Raw genomic sequence first — 24,817 nt, 5'->3', positions numbered from 1 at the left:
AAAGTTGAGATACTGTACACTCAATTAGTATTTGGTAGCATTGCCTTTACTTGGGTCAAACGTTTCGGGTAGCCTTCCACAAGCTTCCCACAATAAGTTGGGTGAATTTTGGCCCATTCCTCCTGACAGAGTTGGTGTAACTGAGTCAACTTTGTAGGCCTCCTTGCTCGCACACGCTTTTTCAGTTCTGCCCACAAATTTTCTATAGGATTGAAGTCAGGACTTTGTGATGGCCACTCCAATACCTTGACTTTCTTGTCCTTCAGCCATATTTCCACAACTTTGGAAGTATGCTTGGGGTCATTGTCCATTTGGAAGACCCATTTGCGACCAAGCTTTAACTTCCTGACTGATGTCTTGAGATGTTGCTTCAATATATCCACATCATTTTATTTCCTCATGATGCCATCTATGTTGTGAAGTGCACCAGTCCCTCTTGCAGCAAAGCACCCCCACAACATGATGCTGCCACCACCGTGCTTCATGGTTGGGATGGTGTTCTTCAGCTTGCAAGCCTCCCCCTTTTTCCTCCAAACATAACAATGGTCATTATGGCCAAACAGTTCTATTTTTGTTTCATCAGACCAGAGGACATTTCGAGAAAGTACGATCTTTGTCCGCATATGCAGTTGCAAACTGTAGTCTGGTTTTTTTATGGCGGTTTTGGAGCAGTGGCTTCTTCCTTGCCGAGTGGCCTTTCAGGTTATGTCGATATAGGACTCGTTTTACTGTGGATATAGATACTTGTCTACCTGTTTCCTCCAGCATCTTCACAAGGTCCTTTGCTGATGTTCTGGGATTGATTTGCACTTTTCGCACCAAAGTACGTTAATCTCTAGGAGACAGAACGCGTCTCCTTCCTGAGCGTTATGACGGCTCCGTGGTCCCATGGTGTTTATATTTCTGTACTATTGTTTGTACAGATGAACGTGGTACCTTCAGGCGTTTGGAAATTGCTCCCAAGGATGAACCAGACTTGTGGAGGCCTTCAGTTTTTTTTCTGAGGTCTTGGCTGATTTCTTTTGATTTTCCCATGATGTCAAGCAAAGAGGCACTGAGTTTGAAGGTAGACCTTGAAATACATCCACAGGTACACCTCCAATTGACTCAAACTATGTCAATTAGCCTATCAGAAGCTTCTGAAGCCATGATATCATTTTCTGGAATTTTCCAAGCTGTTTAAAGGCACAGTCAACTTAGGGTATGTAAACTTCTGACCCACTGGAATTGTGATAGAGTGAATTATAAGTGAAATAATCTGTCTGTAAACAATTGTTGGAAAAATTACTTAGAAAGTAAATAAAATAGATGTCCTAACCGACTTGCCAAAACCACAGTTTGTTAACAAGAAATTAGTGGAGTGGTTGAAAAACGAGTTTAAACGACTCCTACCTAAGTGTATGTAACCTTCCTACTTCAACTGTAAGTGCTTGTTTGTGGACCTCACCGGACAGATGTTGCTCCCTGGTTTTGTTATAAACAAAGGTGTGATTGAATTTATTTTGCCACTGTGTCTTCTTATTGTCTCAGCCTTAGGCCTATATATCACGGTGGCAAGGGATATGAACTAACAGGTTATATTGCAAACAACGCAATTATCAAAACACATAGGTTGTAATATGGCTTTTTCCTGGCTTGGCTTCCTCAGTGATATTACCTACACACTGATATTTTTAAAAGGGCTTTCCCCCTTCCTCCCTGCCTCCCTTTTCTCCCGTTAAGCTCTGTGCGCACAGGGGAAATTGATTGTCTGGCAAGCCGATCTGAATGCTTCCCGCCAGTTAAGTCCTTTTTTATTGAGGGTATGAGGTATTTTTAATGGGAGTCACGTCAATGAACTGTGCAGCCCCTCGGCATTTACATGCAGGGGGGGTTCTAATACCCCTGCTGCCCCACTCCTCACCCTCTCACCCCCCTACCCACCACCGCCTCCTAAGCATCCACCCACCCTCCTCACTACTTTTGTGCAAAGGACAGAAGATGCAAATGGGAGAGCAGCTCCTCTCTCCTGTCACTGCCAGGTAATAATTTCCCTCACACGCTTTCTCTCTGTGAGCGGTTGGAATCGTTCAGGCAGGCAGAGACGGGCAGCAGCGTTCTACTGAGAGCCCGGGTCAACTTACCCCACAACGCCCCCTCCTCGTCCCTCATCTCTAACTGGGCCAAGGCTGATCGATCGACGATGACCTAGCTTTGCACGAGGGAGCTCAGTGTGTGCCCACGTTCCCCCGGCCAAAGCCGACATCTGCCTCTCCGAACCCCTTTTGAGCCTGGCTGAACAATCCCCTCTCTCATTGAGGGGGCAAGGGCTATAGAGTACAGTACAATTCTGAAATCCAACACACAGGCTCACCTCCACCGGGACAGAAAGGAGGCCAGTCTTCTCAAATACACTCATTATAAACCTCAATGCGGCCACGGTGGTAATCTTTCAATCAACGGATTGAACAGGTGGAGAGAGAGAGACAGAGACAGAGAGAGACAGAGAGAGACAGAGAGAGACAGAGAGAGAGAGAGAAGGGGAGACAAGGAGAAACTGTTCTTTTTATCTATTGATTCCAACTCCGACTCCCACTGGCTGCTCTTCAATAAGAGGCCGGGGAGGAAGTGGGCTAATCCTGTCCAAATTGGAAGGAATCGATTAAGATGGCCATTCGAGGCCGACCTCTTTTGTCCTCGCACTCTCCATTTCTCCCCTCTTAATCACTTTCTCATTCACTCAACTGGACGGGCTTCACTCCACTATAGGTCTGCTCCATACTCATGGAACCAGGAAACACACACGTAGGTCTGAACAACCAGGTCCTCTCTTTACCGCTCCCCTTTGATAATTGACGCAAACAGGGGAAGGACATTGTTGAAAGCTAATTGGCCTGTCAGACCCAGGTTAGTATTTCATTTCTTGCCCTACAGCCAATCAGGGGCGTCGACAGCCTTTCAATTGGGAGCTGGGTAGAGCGAGGAAGGGGAGCAGGCACTGCGATCCCCATTAAAGGAGTAACATGTAACCTTTTAGCCATAATATTTGTTTTCTAAAAAAAAAAAATATTGAGAAAGCTGAGTATCGCTTTACAACCTTATCGTACTTTAAAAACAACTGTTACAAGTTGTCAACAAGAATCAAATCATGCAACAGTGAAAGGTGTACACAAGCTGGCCAGACCAATAAAGCTAATTTATTGTGGCATGCGGAAGTCAGAAAAGTATGTTTCCTTTACTACTAGTGATATGCTATTGAAAAGTAGGGCTATTAGCAGGTGAAATTGTTACATGTACAATAGTTCCTTTAAGCTTCCCTAAGCGGAGGTAGAAACTGCTAGGTTAGTGTGCTCCTTCTCTACTTCTCCTTTAATCGGCTTGGTACTAGGACTGCCACGCAAACATAGAACGTTCCCAGAGTATTTAGTGGCCTATAAGCGTAACAGCCCCCCCCCATCCCGACACACACAAACAGGACAGTTTTGTTCCACTAAAGGGTTAATCCTGAGGCTTCAGGGAATTTAGGCAGAAATTCACCTTCCAGCGGGAATACAGCAGCTTTCTTTAATCCTTAGCTGGCCCAAACTAGTTTCTTTCCCCTCCTGTTTTACATAACTTCCCATGGACATAGTGTTTCATGTGAGGGAAGTTGGAGGCTTGTGTTCTGGGCTCAAACAGAGCAGCTGTGGTGCTTTACAGCCAGGCCACCGGGCCGCAGAGGCAGGGGCCACACACTGTAAATGTTTACACACCCCGAGGGTCCCCGAGGGTCACCCAGGGCAAGGGAGGCACATTAAACACTAACGCTGTTCAAACGCGGCGTTGCCAGGACTGCACAGTCAGCACAGTTAAACAGTCCCTCTCTTCCCAATGAGGAACAACACAAGACGGCAACCCAAAGTCTCACTTTACTGTAAGTGCACACCACATCAAATACAGTGCCTTGACTTTTTCCACATTTGTTGTGTTACAGAGTGAATTTAAAATGGATTAAATTGAGATTGTGTGTCACTGATCTACACACAATATCCCATAATGTCAAAGTGGAGTAAAAATTTGCTTAAGTTACATAATAAGTGGCATAGACTCACTGCATGCAATAATAGTGGTTAACATGATTTTTGAATGACTACCCCATCTCTGTACCACAGACATACAATTATCTGTAAGGTACACAAAGACCAGGGACGTTATCCAAGGTCTCGCAAAGCAGGGCACCTATTGGTAGATGGGTGAAAATAAAAAAAAAGCAGACACTGACTATCCCTTTGAGCATGGTGAAGTTATTAATTACACTTTGGATGGTGTACCACTACGCCCACTCATTAAAAAGATACAGGCGTCCTTCCTAACTCAGCTGCTGGAGAGGAAGGAAACCGCTCAGGGATTTCACCATGAGGCCAATGGTGACTTTAAAACAGTAGAGTTTAAAGGCTGTGATCGGAGAAAACTGAGGATGGATCAACAACATTGAAGTTACTCCACAATACTAATCTAAATGACAAAGTGAAAAGAGGAAAGCCTGTACAGAATACAATTATTCCAAAACAAAGAATCCTGTTTGTAATAAGGCACTAAAGTAATACTGCAAAAAATGTGGTAAAGAAATTAACTTTTGGTCCTGAATACAAAGCATTGTTTGGGGCAAATCCAACATATCACTGAGTATCACTCTTCATATTTTCAATCATGGTAGCGGCTGCATCATGTTATGGGTATGCTTGTCATCGGCATGGACTAAGGAGTTTTTTGGGGATACAAAAAAACCTGGTTCAGTCTGCTTTCCAACAGACACTGGAAACAAATTCAGCAGGAAAATGACAAACATGCACTGGAGTTGCTTACCAAGACGATATTGAAATGTTCGAGTGGCCTAGTTATAGTTTGCTCCTTGAAAATCTATGGCAAGACTTGAAAATGCCTGTCTAGCGATGATCAAGAACCAACTTGACAGAGCTTGAATATTTTAAAGAATAAAATGGGCAAATATTGTACAATCCAGGTATGCAAAGCTCTTAGAGACTTACCAAAAAAACTCTCATAGCTGTAATCATTGCCAAAGAGGTTGAATACTTATCTAATCAAGATGTTTTATTTTTCATAATCGTATAATTTTCCCTTCCAGTATGACATTAGAATATTGTGTGTAGATCATTGACAAAAAAGGACAATTAAATCCATTTTAATCTCACTTTCTAACATAACAAAATGTGTAAAAAGTAGGGCTGACCCCATTTAGTCGACTGGTCGAGTTGTCAATTTATTCATTGTCATTGTTTGGAGTGCTCCTGTCAATCTTGAGTAAGGACATGCACCTGTTTATGCATAGAAGTACAGTAGGCCTAGGCTACCTGGCCTGCACGCAAATGTAGGCTTGTAAATGTGCCCATTTGGGGATCTGATACTATTTCTGATTGACTTAACTCCCCATCACCGTGGAGCTTCTCAAAGTACTTTTTTATTTGAATCAAACAGCAGTCTGTTTGACCTCCATTGAGAATGACATTAGTTCCTTTGAAAAATATTTCCAGCGCTCTCCCTTTCTATAACCACTCAGCATGAAAGGAGAAAAAATGTCATGCTCTGATCCGGTGGAAACGTCATAAAATAGGCCTATCTGATTATTTCTTATACCTTGCACAAATAGCCGACAGCTGTGGCTGTCTGTCCGGAGCTTAATGGCGCAGGAAACTTGAGCTCCCAGAATATTTTATACAATGTTGCAAGTTTGCTAACACAGGATTTTGGATCAAGTTAATTGTTGATACAATGTTTCAAGTTCCTTGCAGACAGGCCATGCGTAGCCAATGTGATTTATAGGATATTTATTTTTATCAGGATATTTTCTACCTGCAGGCTGCAATGTTTTTATTTGTTGGCTTAACGTAGGCTATTTTTACATATTGGCAATAGAAGTTACTTTTAGATTTGTATCATTTTCATTTAGATAGAATTTTGATTAACCACTTGGCATTGATTTGTAGATATTGAGACTAATCAGTAGAAATGGTATGACAACATGGCACTCCAAATGGAAAAGGTTTCAGACTGCTGGTGTAGCCTATTACCAGCAACTTTAGGAGCGTAACGGCAGAATCTGCTAAGGCCAGTAGAAACGAGCTGCAGGTGCGGGGGGGGGGGGGGTCTTCTGGTTAGGCTATATTGATCTCTGGCTCCCTCTTTAGTAATTTGTGTTAGCAGTAGCCTACATATATTTGAATTTATTCAAACAGTGTGTCTATATATGGAAAAATACACATTTTAACATTTTGACCAATCAATTGGTTGAAAGAACAGACGACTCTCGGTCGACCAAGAATTTCATTAGTCAGGGACAGCCCTAGTAAAAAGTCAAGGGGTGTGAGTACTTTCTAAAGGCACTGTACATTTGGAAACAACAAATAACGGCAACCTAACAAAACCCTTGACCTTTCTTTTTATTTCCCTTGTCGTGGACTTACATTTTCGGCTGAGGGCTTGAGGCGGCTCCAGGGCCTTGCTAGCACACAGGGGGTGCTGGGAGGATGGGATGGGAGGGTTCTGCCTCCTCTGCAGGCAGGCCAGCATGGTGGGGGGGTGGGGAGACAACTACAGCCGGAGGACTGCCAAGGCCAACCTGGGGGAGAAAGAGAACGAGAGAAGGGAATGAAGAAAGAATGTGAGAAAAGCATCAGAACAGAAGCAAAGCTTCACGGGCATGGAAGTCTGTGAAGCTCAGTAGCAAGCTGGGACAAGGCCTGGCTCTATGCCGCCTACAACTGCCTGTCTTCTTAGGAACTCTGTGACAAATGATAAATATGCACCTGCCCTGTGCTGGGGGCAGAAGAGTTCAAACAGGTTAGAGGAAGGCGGGTCCAAACTGACGCTTTCAAACATGGCATCTGCTCTAGCGTGACTTCTGTCTATTAGATACACCTCTTTCTAACTAACACAAAGTGCCTTCAGAAAGTATTCACACCCCTTGACTTTTTCCACATTTTGTTGTGTTACAGCCTGAATTTAAAATGGATTAAATAGAGGGTTTTTTGTCACTGGCCCACACACACACACACACACAATACCCCATAATGTCAAAGTGGAATCACGTTTTTTGAATTTTTTACTAATTAAAAAAAATGAAAAGCTGAAATGTCTTCAGTCAATACAGAGCATTCAGAAAGTATTTAGACCCTTTGACTTTTTCCACATTTTGTATCATTACAGCCATATTCGGATTATATAGATTTTTTCCCCTCATCAATCTACACACAATACCCCATAATGACAAAGCAAAAACAGGTTTAGAACTTTTTGCACATTTATTAAAAATACAAAACTGAACTATCAGTGGTAAAGTATCAATTGTGATACTTGAGTAAAAGTATAGATACCGTAATAGAAAATGACTCAAGTAAAAGTAAAAGTCACCCAGTAAAATACTACTTGAGTAAAAGTCTAAAAGTATTTGGTTTAAAATATACTTAAGTATCAAAAGTATAAATCATTTAAAATTCCTTAAAATGTACTGATAGCCAGGGGGAACAGTCATTTACAAATTATGCATTTGTGTTTAGTGAGTTCACCAGATCAGAGGAAGTAGGGATGACCACGTGTTCTCTTGATAAGTGCATGAATTGGACCATTTTCCTGTCAGCTTAGCATTCAAAACGTAACGTGTACTTTTGGGTGTCAGGGAAAATGTATGGAGTAAAAACGACATTTTCTTAAGAAATGTAGTGAAGCAAATGTTGTCAAAAAAATACATAGTAAAGTAAAGTGCAGATACCCAATAAAACAACTTAAGAAATACTTTGAAGTATTTATACTTAAGTACTTTACATCACTGAATAGAACATTTAAATAATCATTCAGACTCTTTACTCAGTACTTTGTTTAAGCACCTTTGGCAGCGATTACAGCCTCGAGTCTTCTTGGGTAGGACGCTACAAGCTTGGCACACCTGTATTTGGGGAGTTTTTCCAATTCTTCTCTGAAGATCCGCTCAAGCTCTGTCACGTTGGATGGGGAGCGTTGCTGCACAGCTATTTTCAGGTCTCTCCAGAGATGTTTGATCGGGTTCAAGTCCAAGCTCTGGCTAGGCCACTCAAGGACATTCAGAGACTTGTCCTGAAGCCACTCCTGCGTTGTCTTGGCTATGTGCTTAAGGTCATTTTCCTGTTGGAAGGTGAACCTTCGCCCCCAGTCTGAGGTCCTGAGCGCTTTGGCAAACTCCAAAGCGGGCTGTCATGTGCCTTTAACTGAGGATTGGCTTCCGTCTGGCCACTACCATGAAGGACTGATTGGTGGAGTGCTGCAGAGATGGTTGTCCTTCTGGAAGGTTCTCCCATCTCCACAGAGGAATTCTGGCGCTCTGTCAGCGTGACCATCGGGTACTTGGTCACCTCCCTGATCAAGGCCCTTCTCCCCCGATTGCTCAGGTTGACCCGGCAGGCCAGCTCTAGGAAGAGTCTTGGTGGTTCCAAACTTCTTCTGAAGAATGATGGAGGCCACTGTGTTCTTGGGGACCTTCAATGCTAGAGATGTTTATGCACCCTTCCCCATATCTGTTCCTTGACACAATCCTGTCTCAGAGCTCTACGGACAATTCCTACGTCCTCATGGCTTGGTTTTTGCTCTGACATGCACTGTCAACTGTGGGACCTTATATAGACAGGTGTGTGCCTTTCCAAATCATGTCCAATCAATAGAATTTACCACAGGCGGACGCCAATCAAGTTGTAGAAACGTCTCAGGGATGATCAATGGGAACAGGATGCACCTGAGCTCAATTTCAAGTCTCATAGCAAAGGGTCTGAAAACTTATGTAAATAAGGTATCGGTTTAATTTTTTATAAAGTTGCAAACATTTTAAAAACCTGTTTTTGCTTTGTCATTACGCGGTATTGTGTGTAGATTGATCAACATGTTCTTAGAATAATGCTGTAACGTAACAACATGTGGAAAAAGGGAAGGGGTCTGAATACTTTCCGAATGCACTGTAAGTATTCAACCCCTTTGTTATAGAAAGCCTAAATAAGTCCAGGAGTAAAAATGTGCTTAACAAGTCACATAATAAGTTGCATAGACTCACTCTGTATGTAATAGTGTTCAACATGATTGTTGAATGACGACCTCATCTCTGTACCCCACACATACCATTATCTGTAAGGTCCCTTAGTCGAACAGTGAATTTCAAACACATTCAAGCACTAAAGTTATACTAACAAATGTGGCAAAGCAATTAACTTTTTGTCCTGAATACAAAGTGTTATGTTTGGGGCAAATTCAATACAGCACATCACTGAGTACCACACTCCATATTTTTTGCTTGTAATCGTTAAAGACTGGGGCGTTTTTCAGGATAAAAAGAAATGGAATGGAGCTAAGCACAGGCAAACTCCTAGAGGAAAACCTGGTTCAGTCTGCTTTCCACCAGACACTGGGAGATGAAATCCCATCTACACTGGAGTTGCTTACCAACAAGACAGTGAATGTTCCTGAGTGGCCGAGTTACAGTTTTGACTAAAATCTACGGCAAGACCTGAAAATGGTTGTCTAGTAATGGTCAACAACCAATTTGACAGAGCTTGAAGAATTTTGAAAAGAATAATGGGCAAATGTTGCACAATCCAGGTGTGGGAAGCTCTTAGACTGTGTATTGACTCAGGGGTGTGAATACTTATCTAAATGAGATATTTCTGAATTTCATTTTTCAATACATTTGCTAGAATTTCCAAAAACAAGTTTTCACTTTGTCATTATGTGTATTATGTGTAGATGGGTGAGAATTATTATTATTTTTATTCGATTTTGAATTCAGGCTGTAAAACAACAAAATGTGGAATAAGTCAAGGGGTATGAATACTTTCTGAAGGCACTGTACAGTACATACACGCACATGTACAGTACACACACACACACACACACACACACACACAGCGCCGTGGTGATTGATAGCATTATCTATGGACAGCAAAAAAATTGTAATGTTGAGAAACAGCAGTCTGTCTGTAGCAACTTAACATGCGACCGCTCTCGGAAAGTGTCAGCAAAGGCCTGGGGGACCAAGATGTGTCTGTGTGTGTGAACAGGCAAATGGGTGGGGAGGGGGATTGCCAACCCTGCATCAGGGCCAGTGAAGGCACTAATCAATCTCCCCGTAGGCTATAAATCTCCAGCTCTATGACCATAAAGACCCAAATGCCTCACAGAATGTAAGTTATTGTGTGTATAAACTCTATCGCCTCATTTGTTGTAGACTAAACACTGAATGTAAACACAGTAGATCCGAACCTCGAACTATAAGTAACTCTATAATGTTTAAAGCATGTGTCTGTGTGCACCTATTTCCATACCCCATTTAAAAAGGGACTAAAATATTTTGTCGTGCCAATTCACCCTCTGAATGGAACACACACAATCCATGTTTCAATTGTCTCAAGGCTTAAAAATCCTTCTTAAACCTGTCTGCTCCCCTTAATCTACAGTGATTAGAATTGAATTTAAAAACTGGTCGTAATTGGGAGTCCCATAGAGCGGAGCACAATTGGCCCAGCGTCGTCCGGGTTTGGCCGGGGTAGGCCGTCATTGTAAATAAGAATTTGTTCTTAACTGACTTGACTAGTTAAATTACAGGTTAAATAAATAAAATAAAAAGTGACAACAATAAGGGATCATAGCTTCCACCTGGATTCACCTGGTCAGTCTGTGTCATGGAAAGAGCAAGTGTTCCTAATGTTTTGTACACTCAGTGTATGTATATATAAATGTTTTTTGTTTTATACATTTTCAGGATGGAAAAACACTTTCGGTGTAAACTTCAACGACTAAAACTCAGTTATAAAGTACGTAGAAAATATAATGGACCTACATAGTTTTTATATAACATAATCTTTGAGAATTTACAATCACCTAAAGAAAAGCTAAACAGTCAGGGAGAATTGAAAACTCCAAAAACACTTAATTTAGCAGTATTGATTTAGTTATTATGTTTAAGCAAAATAACACAGCTTTAGCCCATGGCAAAATGCATAGCATTTCAGCAAATTAGCTTTCAAATTGCAACATTTCCTGTCGGCTACGTGTCAAAATGGGTAGAATTTCAGGAAATTAGCTTTAAACTGCAAAACATGTATCTTCACCGCCAAGATGGGGGGCCTCTAAATCTTTTTTATAAACAGTACCAGTCAAAAGTTTGGACACACCTTCTCATTCAAGGGTTTTTCTTAATTTTTTACTATTTTCTACATTGGAGAATAATAGTAAAGACATCAGAACTATGAAATAACACATATGGAATCATGTAGTAACCAAAAAAGTGTTAAACAAATCAAAATGTATTTTGTATTTGAGATTGACACAGCTTGGGATCGAACCCCAGGCTGTAGTGGCGCCTCAGCACTGGGATGCAGTGCCTTAGACCGCTGCGCCACTCCAAAATGTTCTCTAGAATTCAGCCGCTCTGATGGGCCGACCTCGCTGATTGCAACGCCCACCACCTAAGCCCCTTTTTGATGGACAAAAACCCCTGGCGTTCATGTGCTGTAGGCATAGTCAAAGAAGACCTATTGATTGCAGTGTGTGCATCCACGCACATGCCAGGTGCCCCTGAAAAGCCTACTAGTGTGAGCAGTGCCATTTCCCCTCTCTCACACACACACACACACACAGCGAGGCAGGCCTGGCCCAAACACACAGGCACTTTGAGCTCATTACTGGCCATTCACAGACTAAAAGCCTCTCTCTGTGTCCTCTCAGCCCATTTATTAAAGGTCCAATGCAGCTGTTTTTATCTCAATATCAAATCATTTCTGGTAACAATTAAGTTCGCAGCGTGCATGCCCCGCCCACCTGAGGATGTATTTTTCAGCCATCTATTTCCTGTGTTTGAGCGGTGCAAAATCCACTTGTCACTTAAATCTTGCTGAATTGATATAGCTTTCACTTTACTCCTGTGACTCCTTTTTGAGGCTCCAGTTTCTTCGGAGGCGTGGGTTCATATCCTACCAAATGTGAACTAGGTAACGTAGAGATGTGGTCGTAAGGGTAGATATTCAGGAGGCAGAAGGTTCTGTGACCCTTTATTTGGATAGTCTGTAGAACGTCTACAGATGGACTATCAGTAACATTTCAACTAACTATCTACTAACTCTAGCCCTTATCCTAAACCTAAACTTAACCCTAATCCTTATTCTAAACCTTACCTTAACCGTACCCTTAGCAAGCAGTTGCTTATCAACAGATCGCCAGATGCTTATGAACAGATAGTATGACCATCATCTACAGATGGACTATCCAAATAAAGTGTGACTGAAGGTCTGGTGCAAAAGGTGTCCATATTTATCCACAGTGTTCAATAGTGATAGCTGGCAAAGGTATTCACAACACATACGGGGATGTACACATAGGAGTGTACCTGGCTCAAGCAGACTCCCCACTTAAATTCTAAAGCAGAACTGAATTTCTCTCCAAAACGAGCCCATATACTGTATACCCAAGGAAAATACCAAAATGTATGGGAACATAACACCAACATCTGGCTAATACAGATGTATTAGATGTATTAGTAGGTTTGGTAATCAAGCCTACTACTGTTGTGTCATCTGCAATCATCAAGTTTGCAGACGACACAACAGTAGTAGGCTTGATTACCAACGATGACGAGACAGCCTATAGGGAGGAGGTGAGGGCTCTGGGAGAGTGGTGCCTGGAAAACAACCTCTCACTCAACGTCAACAAAACAAACTTCAGGAAATAGCAGAGGGCGCACCCCCCTATCTACATCAACGGGGCCGCAGTGGAGAAGGTGGAAAGCTTCAAGTTCCTTGGCGTACACATCACTGACAAACTGAAATGGATCACCCACACAGACAGTGTGGTGAAGAAGGTGCAACAGAGCCTCTTCAACCTCAGGAGGCTAAAGAAATGTGGCTTGTCACCTAAAACCCTCACAAACGTTTACAGATGCACAATTGAAAGCATCCTGTCGGGCTGTATCACCGCCTGGTACGGCAACTGCACCACCCGTAACTGCAAGGCTCTCCAGAGGGTGGTGCGATCTGCCCAACGCATTAGCGGGGGCAAACTACCTGCCCTCTAGGACACCTACAGCACTCGATGTCACAGGAAGGCCAAAAAGATCATCAAGGACATTAACCACCCGAGCCACTGCCTGTTCATCCCGCTATCATCCAGAAGGCGAGGTCAGTACAGGTGCATCAAAGCTGGGACAGAGAGACTGAAAAACAGCTTCTATCTCAAGGCCATCAGACTGTTAAAAAGACATCACTAGCACATTAGAGGCTGCTGCCTATAGGCATAGACTAGAAATCACTGGTCACTTTACGGAATGGAACACTAGTCACTTTAATAAGATTTACATATCTGGCATTACTCATATCATATGTATATTCTGTATTATATACTGTCTCATTCACTTAATAATGTTTACATATCTTGCATTACTCATATCATATGTATATACTGTATGCTATTCTACTTTATCTTAGTCCGGTCCGCTCTGACATCGCTCGTCCATATGTATATAGTTTTAATTAATTCCTACTTAGATGTGTGTTTTGTGTATATGTTGTGTAATTTGTTCGATATTACCTGTTAGATATTACTGCACTGTCGGAGCTAGAAGCACAAGCATTAAATATATTATGTCCGAAACGGACATGACCACTTCCATGTACACTGTAGCTTAGAGACGGGTAAATAACCGCATATATGTGTGGAACAGATTATACGAACATACCTTTCCATACAAACATTTTCCTACCGAACTGGGCATGAACTATAAACTGTATCTTACTGCTAACAAAGGAGCTAAATAATAATAATATAGTAATGTGCAGTATAATGTTTCTAGAAAAAAATGAGCAAATTGTATAAAAGAAATGGAACCCTCATTTACCTTACATCCTTACCTTACCTTTCGTTGTCTGGTAACGTGACATTATTGCTCTGGAGCTCTGAATTTACCGTAAATATCAGTATCCCAGTAGCCACCAGTAAGTCGAAAACTATTCAACGATGCAATAAACTTTTCCAACATTAACTACTGTGGGATAATGCAACCAAACCATATTAGCTACACTCTTCAACAATTCACAAGCGTGTGCAGATAATTAAATGTAGCTTGCATGACAATAAACACAGCTAGGTACCTATGCTAGCTAGTAACGTTAGTATATTAAACAAACGTTTACCCCTCTCATACGAATATGTAAAAGTACAGTTCCGCCGTATTAAAGCTATCTTAGAACAAACCAGGCTTAATTGTATCATTATATGAGGTAAACGGAAAATGCCGATTGAAAATGCTGATAATTCCCTTGGTGAGTTGATCAGCTTCTTGCATGGGCGGTGGCTCAGGCTGTTACTGCAATTTGAGGTGAAAACTAAAATATAATAAAAATGTCTATACATTTCATGTTTCAAAAACAATGCTTTGCTATTAGCATTTTTACTGTTTAATGTTGAAATATACATTACAGTAATGTCTCTGGAGAATAGATATTAATTCTCGTCAATGAGAATGGACCCTCAGATTATAGGAGGAGCGTCCCCCTGCACTCAGGGGGCTGTCTGCCTAAACAAGCATCCAACCAGGTTGGGAGAGCAACCACAGGAAAGGCCTTGTACGCTCCAAAAGTGGAAGCCATTGTAAAAGAGTAGTGTACATGTGTGTTTGCGACTGTCTGTCTGTCAGTTTGTGCGTGCAGCCCTGGTGATGCCCCCACCCCCTTCCAACAGAGCAGGTCTGGGAGCCTGGTGGCGGGCTGACTGGTGGTGGCGGGCTGACTGGTAGTGGCCGTGCTTGGTGAACAGGGCGGGCTTGGGCCTAATTGAATAGTGACCCACCGGCTCACTGTGGGACGCCCCATGCAGCGCTTTTAACAAGATGCTGTGTCTCCCCTGTTAATAAACCCAAACAAGTTAATCCAATCGACACACTCAAATCCCTTTCTTTTTTCTTTAACAAGGCACTGCCTCTACCCCGCTGATCCCCCCAGCTCCCCCTCATGAATAGCGGGAGAATGAAAGGCCCCATTACCATTAGGAATGGCTGGCAGTAAACTCCCCTGCCCTTTAACTTTCCTCCACACACACAGCACTATACACGCACGCACACATTCACGCATACACACTAGTCTACGGTGGATAGGGCACACAATAGAAGAGCTACAGACCCCAATTTGGGGACACAAACACAAAGGGAGAGGCTCCCATAGATCGCAGACACACACTGCACCAGCACACACAAGTATAAACAACACACACATACAAATCCTGAGAGGATATTTGCTGACAGGCACGCAGGCTGGGACATTAAATAAGGCATTGTTAACCAACCCTCACAGCTCCACTAACAAGAGACACCGATTCCCTAGAACAATACAGGCCCCTAGACACAGTCTATACTCAACAGTCCTGCACAACCCAATACACCAGCAAAACAAAACTGGCCCAACAAAAGGCCATTGTGTGCTAAAGCCTACAGGAAGTAGTTGGTAGGTGACACTATTTCTATAACACATATGGAGAAAGGTCAGTGCAGCAGGATCCCTTCACTTCACTGTTAGGAATACAGAATGACAATACTTACAAAGCCTTACCGTACGCCTAAATATCAGGGCCCAGTTTCCCCAATCGTGATGGAACTTAGGCTTACAGGGTGTTTTAACGATGCATCTTTCCCACAGCGGCCGAAGACGTAACGGGCGTTTCCCAAAACATGCAGAGAGAACCAAGTGCGTCGTTGGAGTACGTGTCGACACTGATAGGATGGAAAGAAAGGCCACGCTGCTCTCGGATCAGCTCTCTACATTCAAATATTACCATTTAAGATTAAAATGGTCTCACAATACTGAAGACGGATCAGCTCCTAGAGAGATATTATCACCTATGGCTGCAAATATTGTTGTGGCTTACCCTATAAAAATGCACTAAATCACCGATTTGGCACATCATTGCTCACGTTAGTCTACACATCATGAAATATACTGAGACAAATTACAGACAGTAGCCTACAAGTAGCAAAATAGAACTACATTTATTGAACATGAAATGTATTTCAATATGATTGAAATAGGCCTATAGCTACAGTATTTATATTTTAATGCAGTCATCTTAGTTTTCATTAACGACGCATTTAGCTGTTCTACGAGCGGTCTGAGGCAGGCGTTAGACTACAAGCGTTTTAAAGTGCGTCAATAACAATGGTTTTGGGACACAGCGCGGAGATTTAACGACGCTCCTAAAAAGGTTCCAAAGATTAACTTTGCTTTTGGGAAACCAGGCCTAGGTAAGTACCAGCTTAAACTGGGCTGTCAAATCAAATAAAGCAGTACCCTTTTGGTTCCATATTCCAGTCAGCATCAGTGTTTCAGTCATGGTTTGCTGTCAGTCCAAAAGCAGTGAGTAGACTGCCATCTCATATCACCACACGCTTGCATACACTAATGTCAACCATGTCATAGCAATGAGGACTAATTGACTTCTGGGCTGACTGCTGTGTCTCTGTGCAGGGCTAGTTCTATCATTAATGCCTAATAAAAGGCCACCCAAATGAGACAACTGTGACACTCTGACTCTAGCCTTCCCCGTAGCTCAGTTGGTAGAGCATGGCGTTTGCAACGCATGGTGTTCGCAACGCCAGGGTTGTGGGTTCGATTCCCACGGGGGGCCAGCACAGGAAAAAAAATGAAATGTATGCATTCACTACTGTAAGTCGCTCTGGATAAGAGCGTCTGCTAAATGACTAAAATGTAAATGTAAGCAACAACCCCTTTTCTACAGTTCACATATGAAAAATGCATACAGTTAGAACTATATATATATATATATATATACACACACACACATACCTCTTAAAATGAGTGGATTCAGCTATTTCAGCCACACCCGTTGCTGACAGGTGTATAAAATCGAGCACACAGCCATGCAATCTCCATAGACAAAACATTGGCCGTAGAATGGCCTTGCTGAAGAGCTCAGTGACTTTCAACGTGACAAGTCGGTTCGTAACATTTCTGCCCTGATAGAGCTGCCCCAGTCAACTGTAAGTGCTGTTATTGTGAAACGGAAATGTCTAGGAGCAACAACGGCTCAGCCGCAAAGTGATAGTCCACACAAGCTCACAGAACGGGACCGTCCTCGGTTGTAACACTCACTACCGAGTTCCAAACTGCTTCTGGAAGCAACGTCAGCACAAGAACTGTTCGTGATGAAATGGGTTTCCGTGGCCGAGGAGCCGCACATAAGCCTAAGATCACCATGTGCAATGCCAAGAGTCTGCTGGAGTGGTGTTAAGTATGCCACCATTTGACTCTGGAGCAGTGGTGTTGCCCTCTCTGGAGTGAGGAATCACACTTCACCATCTGGCAGTCTGACGGACAAATCTGGGTTTGGCGGATACCACGAGAACGCTACCTGCCCCAATGCATAGTGCCAGTAATGGTCTGAGGCTGTTTTTCATGGTTTGGGCTAGGCCCCTTAGTTCCAGTGAAGGGAAATCTTAACGCTACAGCATACAATGACATTCTAGACAATTCTGTGCTTCCAACTTTGTGGTAAAAGTTTGGGGAAGGCCCTTTCCTGTTTCAGCATGACAATGCCACCGTGCACAAAGCGAGGACCATACAGAAATTGTTCGGCGAGATTGGTGTGGAAGAACTTGACTGGCCTGCACAGAGCCCTGACCTCAACCCCATTGAACACCTTTGGGATGAATTGGAATGCCAACTGCAAGCCAGGCCTAATCGCCCAACATCAGTGCCCGACCTCACTAATGCTCTTGTGGAGGAATGGAGGCAAGTCCCTCCAGCAATGTTCCAACATCTCGTGGAAAGCCTTCCCAGAAGAGCAGAGACTGTTATAGCAACAAAGGGGTGACCAAGTCCATATTAATTCCCATGATTTTGGAATGAGATGTTCGATGAGCAGGTGTCCACATACTTTTTGTCATGTAGTGTGTATTGGTGCTGCCGTTGGCCAGTAAGAAATAAAAACACAGAAATAAACAGAAATAAAAGTATAGTCTGTCAGAGATGACAGAGGAAACACAGGAGCAAGTAGCACTTAGTCTCAGTGGTCCACTGCAAAGATGTGACTTCCCCGTGACGCCCCCCCCCCCCCGTGATGCTTCCAGCTCTTGACATGTCAGTGTGCCACTTGGATTGCTCCATCACCGACACCTCTAATCAACTGAGCACATGTTAAGACAAGCACCCAAGTAGGACTTAATTACTGTTAAAAGCTTACTTTCAAATGATGCCTATATGCAAGTTTTTGCTCAGAGGGCTCTTACTTGACATAGTAATGGAACTGAATCCCCCCCACCCCATCTACCGTTCTCAATGCCTCGTCTCCAAAAAAAGTCTCTAAACCCTGGTCCAAAAAAAAAAAAAAAACAGAACTTTCATATCCCAGGGTATCACTGAATGTGTGTCACAGATCTATTCATCGATTAACACAACACGGTCTATTCTAATACACCCCCCCCCTCCTATATGCTGCTGTGTTTGAATATTCAAACACAGAGCGTCGTCTTTAGTCGTTTTGTTCATTGTTTGTTGGTGCCATCGTTTCTCAGCTTGGCTCCGACAGATCAAAGAGGAGCCAACGTCAGTTTATGAAGAAATCAAAAACACAGAGAAAAAGAGAGACAGAAACGGCAAAGCCTTCTCACGCACAGACACCCACACACGCACGTCACCTGCACGTTCGCACACAAAAGGCTTCCGCCTGAATAGATGTCCGTCTGAAAATATATGTGGCGATCAATAAATCAATAGAATATAATTAAAAGGAAACATGATTTATTTCCTTGTTTCCTTCATGTTTGGTTCTGAAAAACACCACTCTGTGCTGGCATTCAGGTGACTCCGGGGTCTGACTGGAGGGCGTCACAGATCCAACGGTGGCGCAGGGTTATGAGGGCCTCTTCATATATTGACACTCTTCGCATTCAGTCAAACTGACGGGTGACAGATTCATTTACTTTTGTGCTGTTGAATTTCATGTCCACACAGCAAAACACAGTTAGGAACATAGCAGGGGTTTTCCTCCTCACACGCACACTGAGTCATGTTTTTAGACCTGAGACTAGCAACAGTTATCGGAAAAATGTACAGAAGGGGAAAAAATAAATAAAAATAAAATGTAACTGTTGGACAATGGATGAAGATACTCAGTTCAGGCATTTGTGGGAATTAAAGTTTTACATTTATTGTAAAATGTCACCTTTTCCTTTCTTATAATGCACTCATATATACATGTTCTTAGTATACCAGTTATTTTTTTTCAATACTTTGTGATAAAATAACAAAAATGAGATGTGCCTCTTTGGCATATACATATACACTGTATTTGCGTACATTAATAAATTAAATATAAAAAGACAACCAAAAATGTGCTCCGACTGGACTGCTGCTTCATGAATTATTCATTAAAGTTGTGGTCACGTTCTACTGCATAACTCAGCAAGTGTGTCAAGAGAAGGATGCCCGGTGATTTAAACTGAAAACGCTTGGTTCTAGATGACACCTATCTAAACAGACTTTACGTTGCTTGTGAGATCAGACCTAATATCACTATAATCCCAGTGTTCAGTTTCAGGAAGTAGCTTTCATTTTAGCACATCTACTTTGTAAACATTTCAACTGTATTAAATCATAACTCTTTTTTTCAAAAATCAATACCCGTCAAAACGAAGTTATTTCTTCTCTTTATTGTGATGTAGGTGTCGAGACGCTATTGTTAAATCCCCGACCAGGCTTTAGTGTTCTTATAGATGCAACGGAAAGCCAATGTATTCAGCTGAGCCCATTTCAGCCATTACCGGAGTGTGTTTGACAGGTCATTACAAACGTTTCCGCGGTCGTTACATTAACGGAGAGAAACTAATGGTACAAGCAAGAGTGGGAAAGAGTCGCCAGAGTAAAATGAAAGCAATCAATCCAGCGAGATTTAAATGACAAGTGGATTTTGCACCCCTCAAACACAGGAAATACTGAGACCCTCAACAACAGTCCTCCCTCTACTCTGTAATGCTGGGTAGAGACGCCACCAAGCTGTTCCCATGGAACAAGGAGACATTTGATAGAGACCAATATGACAGGTAGACTTGTCTCTCTCAGACTCACACAACACTGAGCTCCAAGACAAATCGGAGAGAACGAGTGTGTGGTATGATGAAACCGCAAACGTAGAGTGAGAGTGGCTGTCATCTAAAACAAAGAGGGAGAAAAAGGTACGATGTTTCCCATGAGGATACTCTCCCATTAGCACAGCCCTTGTACGTACATAAAGCCATCCTTTTGCACGGAGTGTGTGCTAAAATAACCTTTTCCTCCTGCCTATATACAGTTGCAGTCGGAAGTTTACAAACACCTTAGCCAAATACATTTCAACTCAGTTTTTCACAATTCCTGAAATTAACACTAGTAAAAATTCCCTGTCTTAGGTCAGTTAGCATCATCACTTTATTTTATGAATGTGAAATATCAGAATAATAGTAGCGAGAATGATTTATTTCAGCTTTTATTTCTTTCATCAGATTCCCAGTGGGTCAGAAGTTTACATGCACTCAATTAGTATTTGGTAGCATTGCCTTAAACAATTTAAACTTGGGTCAAACATTTCAGGTAGCCTTCCACAAGCTTCCCACAATAAGTTGGGTGACTTTTGGCCCATTCCTCCTGACAGAGCTGGTGTAACCGAGTCAGGTTTGTAGGCCTCCTTGCTCGCACACACTTTTTCAGTTCTGCCCACAAATGTTCAAAAGGAGTGAGGTCAAGGCTTTGTGATGGCCACTCCAATACCTTGACTTTGTTGTCCTTAAGCCATAACTTTGGAAGTATGCTTGGGGTCATTGTCCATTTGGAAGACCCATTTGCGACCAAGCTTTAACTTCCTGACTGATGTCTTGAGATGTTGCTTCAATATATCCACATAATTGTCCTTCTCATGATACCATCTATATTGTGAAGTGCACCAGTCCCTCCTGCAGCAAAGCACCCACACAACATGATGCTGCCACCACCGTGCTTCATGGTTGGGATGGTGTTCTTCAGCTTGCAAGCCTCCCCCTTTTTCCTCCAAACATAAATGGTCATTATGGCCAAACAGTTCTATTTTTGTTTCATCAGACCATAGGACATTTCTCAAAAAAGTACGATCTTTGTCCGCATATGCAGTTGCAAACAGTAGTCTGGGTTTTTTATGGCGGTTTTGGAGCAGTGGCTTCTTCCTTGCTGAGTGGCCTTTCAGGTTATGTCTATATAGGACTCGTTTTACTGTGGATATAAATACTTGTGTACCCGTTTCCTCCAGCATCTTCACAAGGTACTTTGCTGATGTTCTGGGATTGATTTGCACTTTTTGCACCAAAGTACGTTCATCTCTAGGAGACAGAACGCGTCTCCTTCCTGAGCGATATGACGGCTCCGTGGTCCCATGGTGTTTATACTTGAGTACTATTGTTTGTACAGATGAACTTGGTACCTTTAGGCGTTTGGAAATTGCTCCCAAGGATGAACCAGACTTGTGGAGGTCTACAATTTTTTTTCTGAAGTCTTGGCTGATTTCTTTTGATTTTCCCATGATGTCAAGCAAAAAGGCACTGAGTTTGAAGGTAAGCCTTGAAATACATCCACAGGTGCACCTCCAATTGACTCAAATTATGTCAATTAGCCTATCAGAAGCTTCTAAAGCCATAACATCATTTTGTGGAATTTTCCAAGATGTTTAAAGGCACAGTCAACTTAGTGTATGTAAACTTCTGACCCACTGGAATTGTGATACAGTGAATTATAAGTGGAATAATCTGTCTGTAAACTATTTTTTTGAAAAATTACTTGCGTCATGCACAAAGTAGATGTCCTAACCGACTTGCCAAAACTATATTTTGTTAACAAGAAATGTGTGGAGTGGTTGAAAAACGAGTTTTAATGACTCCAACATAAGTGTATGTAAACTTCCGACTTCAACTGTACCTGCAAGGTCTTAGTGTATTTCTAGTTCAGTGATGAGAGAGTGAAAAACTGCCTGGGTCATAACGATTTTAAAACGGTGAGCACTTTCCATGACAAAGGGAGTCTGATAAAGAGCTTTTTTTATCAGCGAATGTGACCAGACAATTGAAGATAACAGCATGGGCTGACTGATTATTAGTCTCTTTTCCTTCTCAAGAATTTGGAGAAGTTTGGTGCACAGAGAGAGAAAGAGAGAGAGAGAGAGAGAAAGAGAGAGAAAGAGAAAGAGAGAGAAAGAGAGAGAGAGAGAAAGAGAGAGAGAGAGAAAGAGAGAGAGAGAAAGAGAGAGAGAGAAAAAGAGAGAGAGAGAGAAAGAGAGAGAGAGAGAAAGAGAGAGAGAGAGAGAGAGAGAGAGAGAGAGAGAGAGAGAGAAAGAGAGAGAGAGAGAGAGAAAGAGAGAGAGAGAGAGAGAAAGAGAGAGAGAGAGAGAGAAAGAGAGAGAGAGAGAGAGAAAGAGAGAGAGAGAGAAAGAGAGAGAGAGAGAAAGAGAGAGAGAGAGAAAGAGAGAGAGAGAGAAAAGAGAGAGAGAGAGAAAGAGAGAGAGAGAGAAAGAGAGAGAGAAAGAGAGAAAGAGAGAAAGAGAGAAAGAGAGAAAGAGAGAAAGAGAGAAAGAGAGAAAGAGAGAAAAGAGAGAAAGAGAGAAAGAGAGAAAGAGAGAAAGAGAGAAAGAGAGAGAGAAAGAGAGAGAGAAAGAGAGAGAGAAAGAGAGAGAGAAAGAGAGAGAGAAAGAGAGAGAGAAAGAGAGAGAGAAAGAGAGAGAGAAAGAGAGAGAGAAAGAGAGAGAGAAAGAGAGAGAGAGAGAAAGAGAGAGAAAGAGAGAGAAAGAGAGAGAAAGAGAGAGAAAGAGAGAGAAAGAGAGAGAAAGAGAGAGAAAGAGAGAGAAAGAGAGAAAGAGAGAAAGAGAGAAAGAGAGAGAAAGAGAGAAAGAGAGAGAAAGTGGAAAGAGAGAAAGAGAGAATGTGGAAAGAGAGAAAGAGAGAATGTGGAAAGAGAGAAAGAGAGAAAGTGGAAAGAGAGAAAGAGAGAATGTGGAAAGAGAGAAAGAGAGAATGTGGAAAGAGAGAAAGAGAGAATGTGGAAAGAGAGAAAGAGAGAATGTGGAAAGAGAGAAAGAGAGAATGTGGAAAGAGAGAAAGAGAGAATGTGGAAAGAGAGAAAGAGAGAAAGAGAGAAAGAGAGAATGTGGAAAGAGAGAGAGAGAGAGAATGTGGAAAGAGAGAGAGAGAGAGAATGTGGAAAGAGAGAGAGAGAGAGAGAGAGAGAGAGAGAGAAGGAACTTGGAAGTTGGATGAAGTCGTCCCCTTCATTGACGTCGCTGGTGAAGTTCAAGCTAGTCCGTGTTCCCGGCACATCAAAAACATCAGCGTAAAAAAGGCCACTGAGACATCCATCTTCCTGTGGCTGCTGCTCCAGCAGATCAGTGGCTCCTGCTCCAGGTTGCATCCCTGTGAGTTACAGCCGTGTGCCCAGGTTTGTCCTTCACTGGAGACAGGTAGTGTTGCCAAGACCCAGAAATTAGTGAAGATGGAGACCATTATACTCTTTTCCACTCCCAGCAGAAATAGCAAGGGAGTGAATTCTATAAATTCCGGCATATTAATTCAATTTGAAACCACTCCAGAGTCTGACACCTTGCTGCAGGGCGAATATAAAGTAAGGGTGAGTGGCAGCATCTGTACCGCGTGACCTCTCTGAACATTGAAGTCCTTGACGTCACTTTCACGCGCAACGAAATCCCAATAACAACCTATCTCCTTTCTCTCTCCGAAACAAAACCAATTCTCACTCCGTATTCCTGACCTTAGCCATTACAACTGGGACCCTATCCATAATTAAACAGTAATCTAAAAACCCATTTTAGCTAGGTCGGTCGTTGTTCCTGCACCACCATGCCTCCCTCCCTCTCCTCCTTTTTTCTCCCTTTTTTTTGTTGAAGATCTAGTTGGAGAATCCATTAGCATGAGAAAGCAGCCTGGTAATTGTCTTCACCCCACTGAGTGATCCCTGGGTAGAGGATTAGCTAGAGAGAGCCCTGTTTCAACTCTGCACAGATGCTGCTGCCTCCTGCTCAAAACCACCACCCACTCCACATTAGATAAAGACTGCAGAGGATGATGCCGAGCGACCCGTGACTTCAAACAATATGAAATCAAAACACACAGGAAGGAAGTGCACCGCCCCCATCCTACACAAGTGTTGACCCCCCTCAGCTTTATCTAAATGTCCTATTTTTTTCTAAATCTACTAGCTAATATGCTTTTCTGTTGAAAATGGGGATTAGAGTATAGGCAGCTTAAACTTTTTTTCCTCTCTCGCTCTCTCCCTCTGTGGTGATATATGAGGTTTATTTAGAGCTGGATCTGCCTAAATCGCCCCCGTGGGCCACCCTGTCCGCCTCTAATCCGCCTGGCCTACTCATATGGAGGTGTCACAATTCTGGCTCACTTTCCCGGGGATAAGCACTTCAAACACGGCTGCATCTTCTCCTGACCTTTCCACGGAGATGATCGATTTAGCCCGATTGGATTGATTCCACAAACAGGCAACCATAGAAAAACAAGGAATTTACCCCTGAGGCACAACTTAAAATCCATAAGCTTCGCTGGCTTTCAATTTTCGTTGGTGGTTTCAACCCAATTTCTCGAATATATATACACATATCTATATACAATGAGTGTACAAAACATTAAGAACACCTTACTAATATTGAGTTGCAACCACTTTTGCCCTCAGAACAGCCTCAATTCGTTGGGGCATGGACTCTACAAGGTGTCGAAATCATTCCACAGGGATGCTGGCCCATGTTGACTCCAAAT

At 42.6% G+C, this 24,817-nt stretch overlaps 1 protein-coding gene across 1 annotated transcript in view; it reads right to left on the bottom strand.

The window, feature by feature from the left end:
• The window catches only part of fam222aa (family with sequence similarity 222 member Aa), a 77,257-nt gene that overhangs the window by 27,815 nt on the left and 24,625 nt on the right, over positions 1–24,817 (bottom strand). Inside the window, exon 2 of the mRNA XM_029762259.1 lies at positions 6,441–6,595. Within this exon, the coding sequence (XP_029618119.1) occupies positions 6,441–6,546 (106 nt within the window). The 5' untranslated portion in view covers positions 6,547–6,595. The remainder of the gene's footprint in view (positions 1–6,440; positions 6,596–24,817) is intronic.

Source organism: Salmo trutta, chromosome 9, assembly GCF_901001165.1.
Source record: "Salmo trutta chromosome 9, fSalTru1.1, whole genome shotgun sequence".
NCBI classification, from domain to species: Eukaryota; Metazoa; Chordata; class Actinopteri; order Salmoniformes; family Salmonidae; genus Salmo; species Salmo trutta.
Note: the sequence above shows the minus strand (reverse complement) of the source record. Positions and strands in the feature narration are given on the sequence as shown.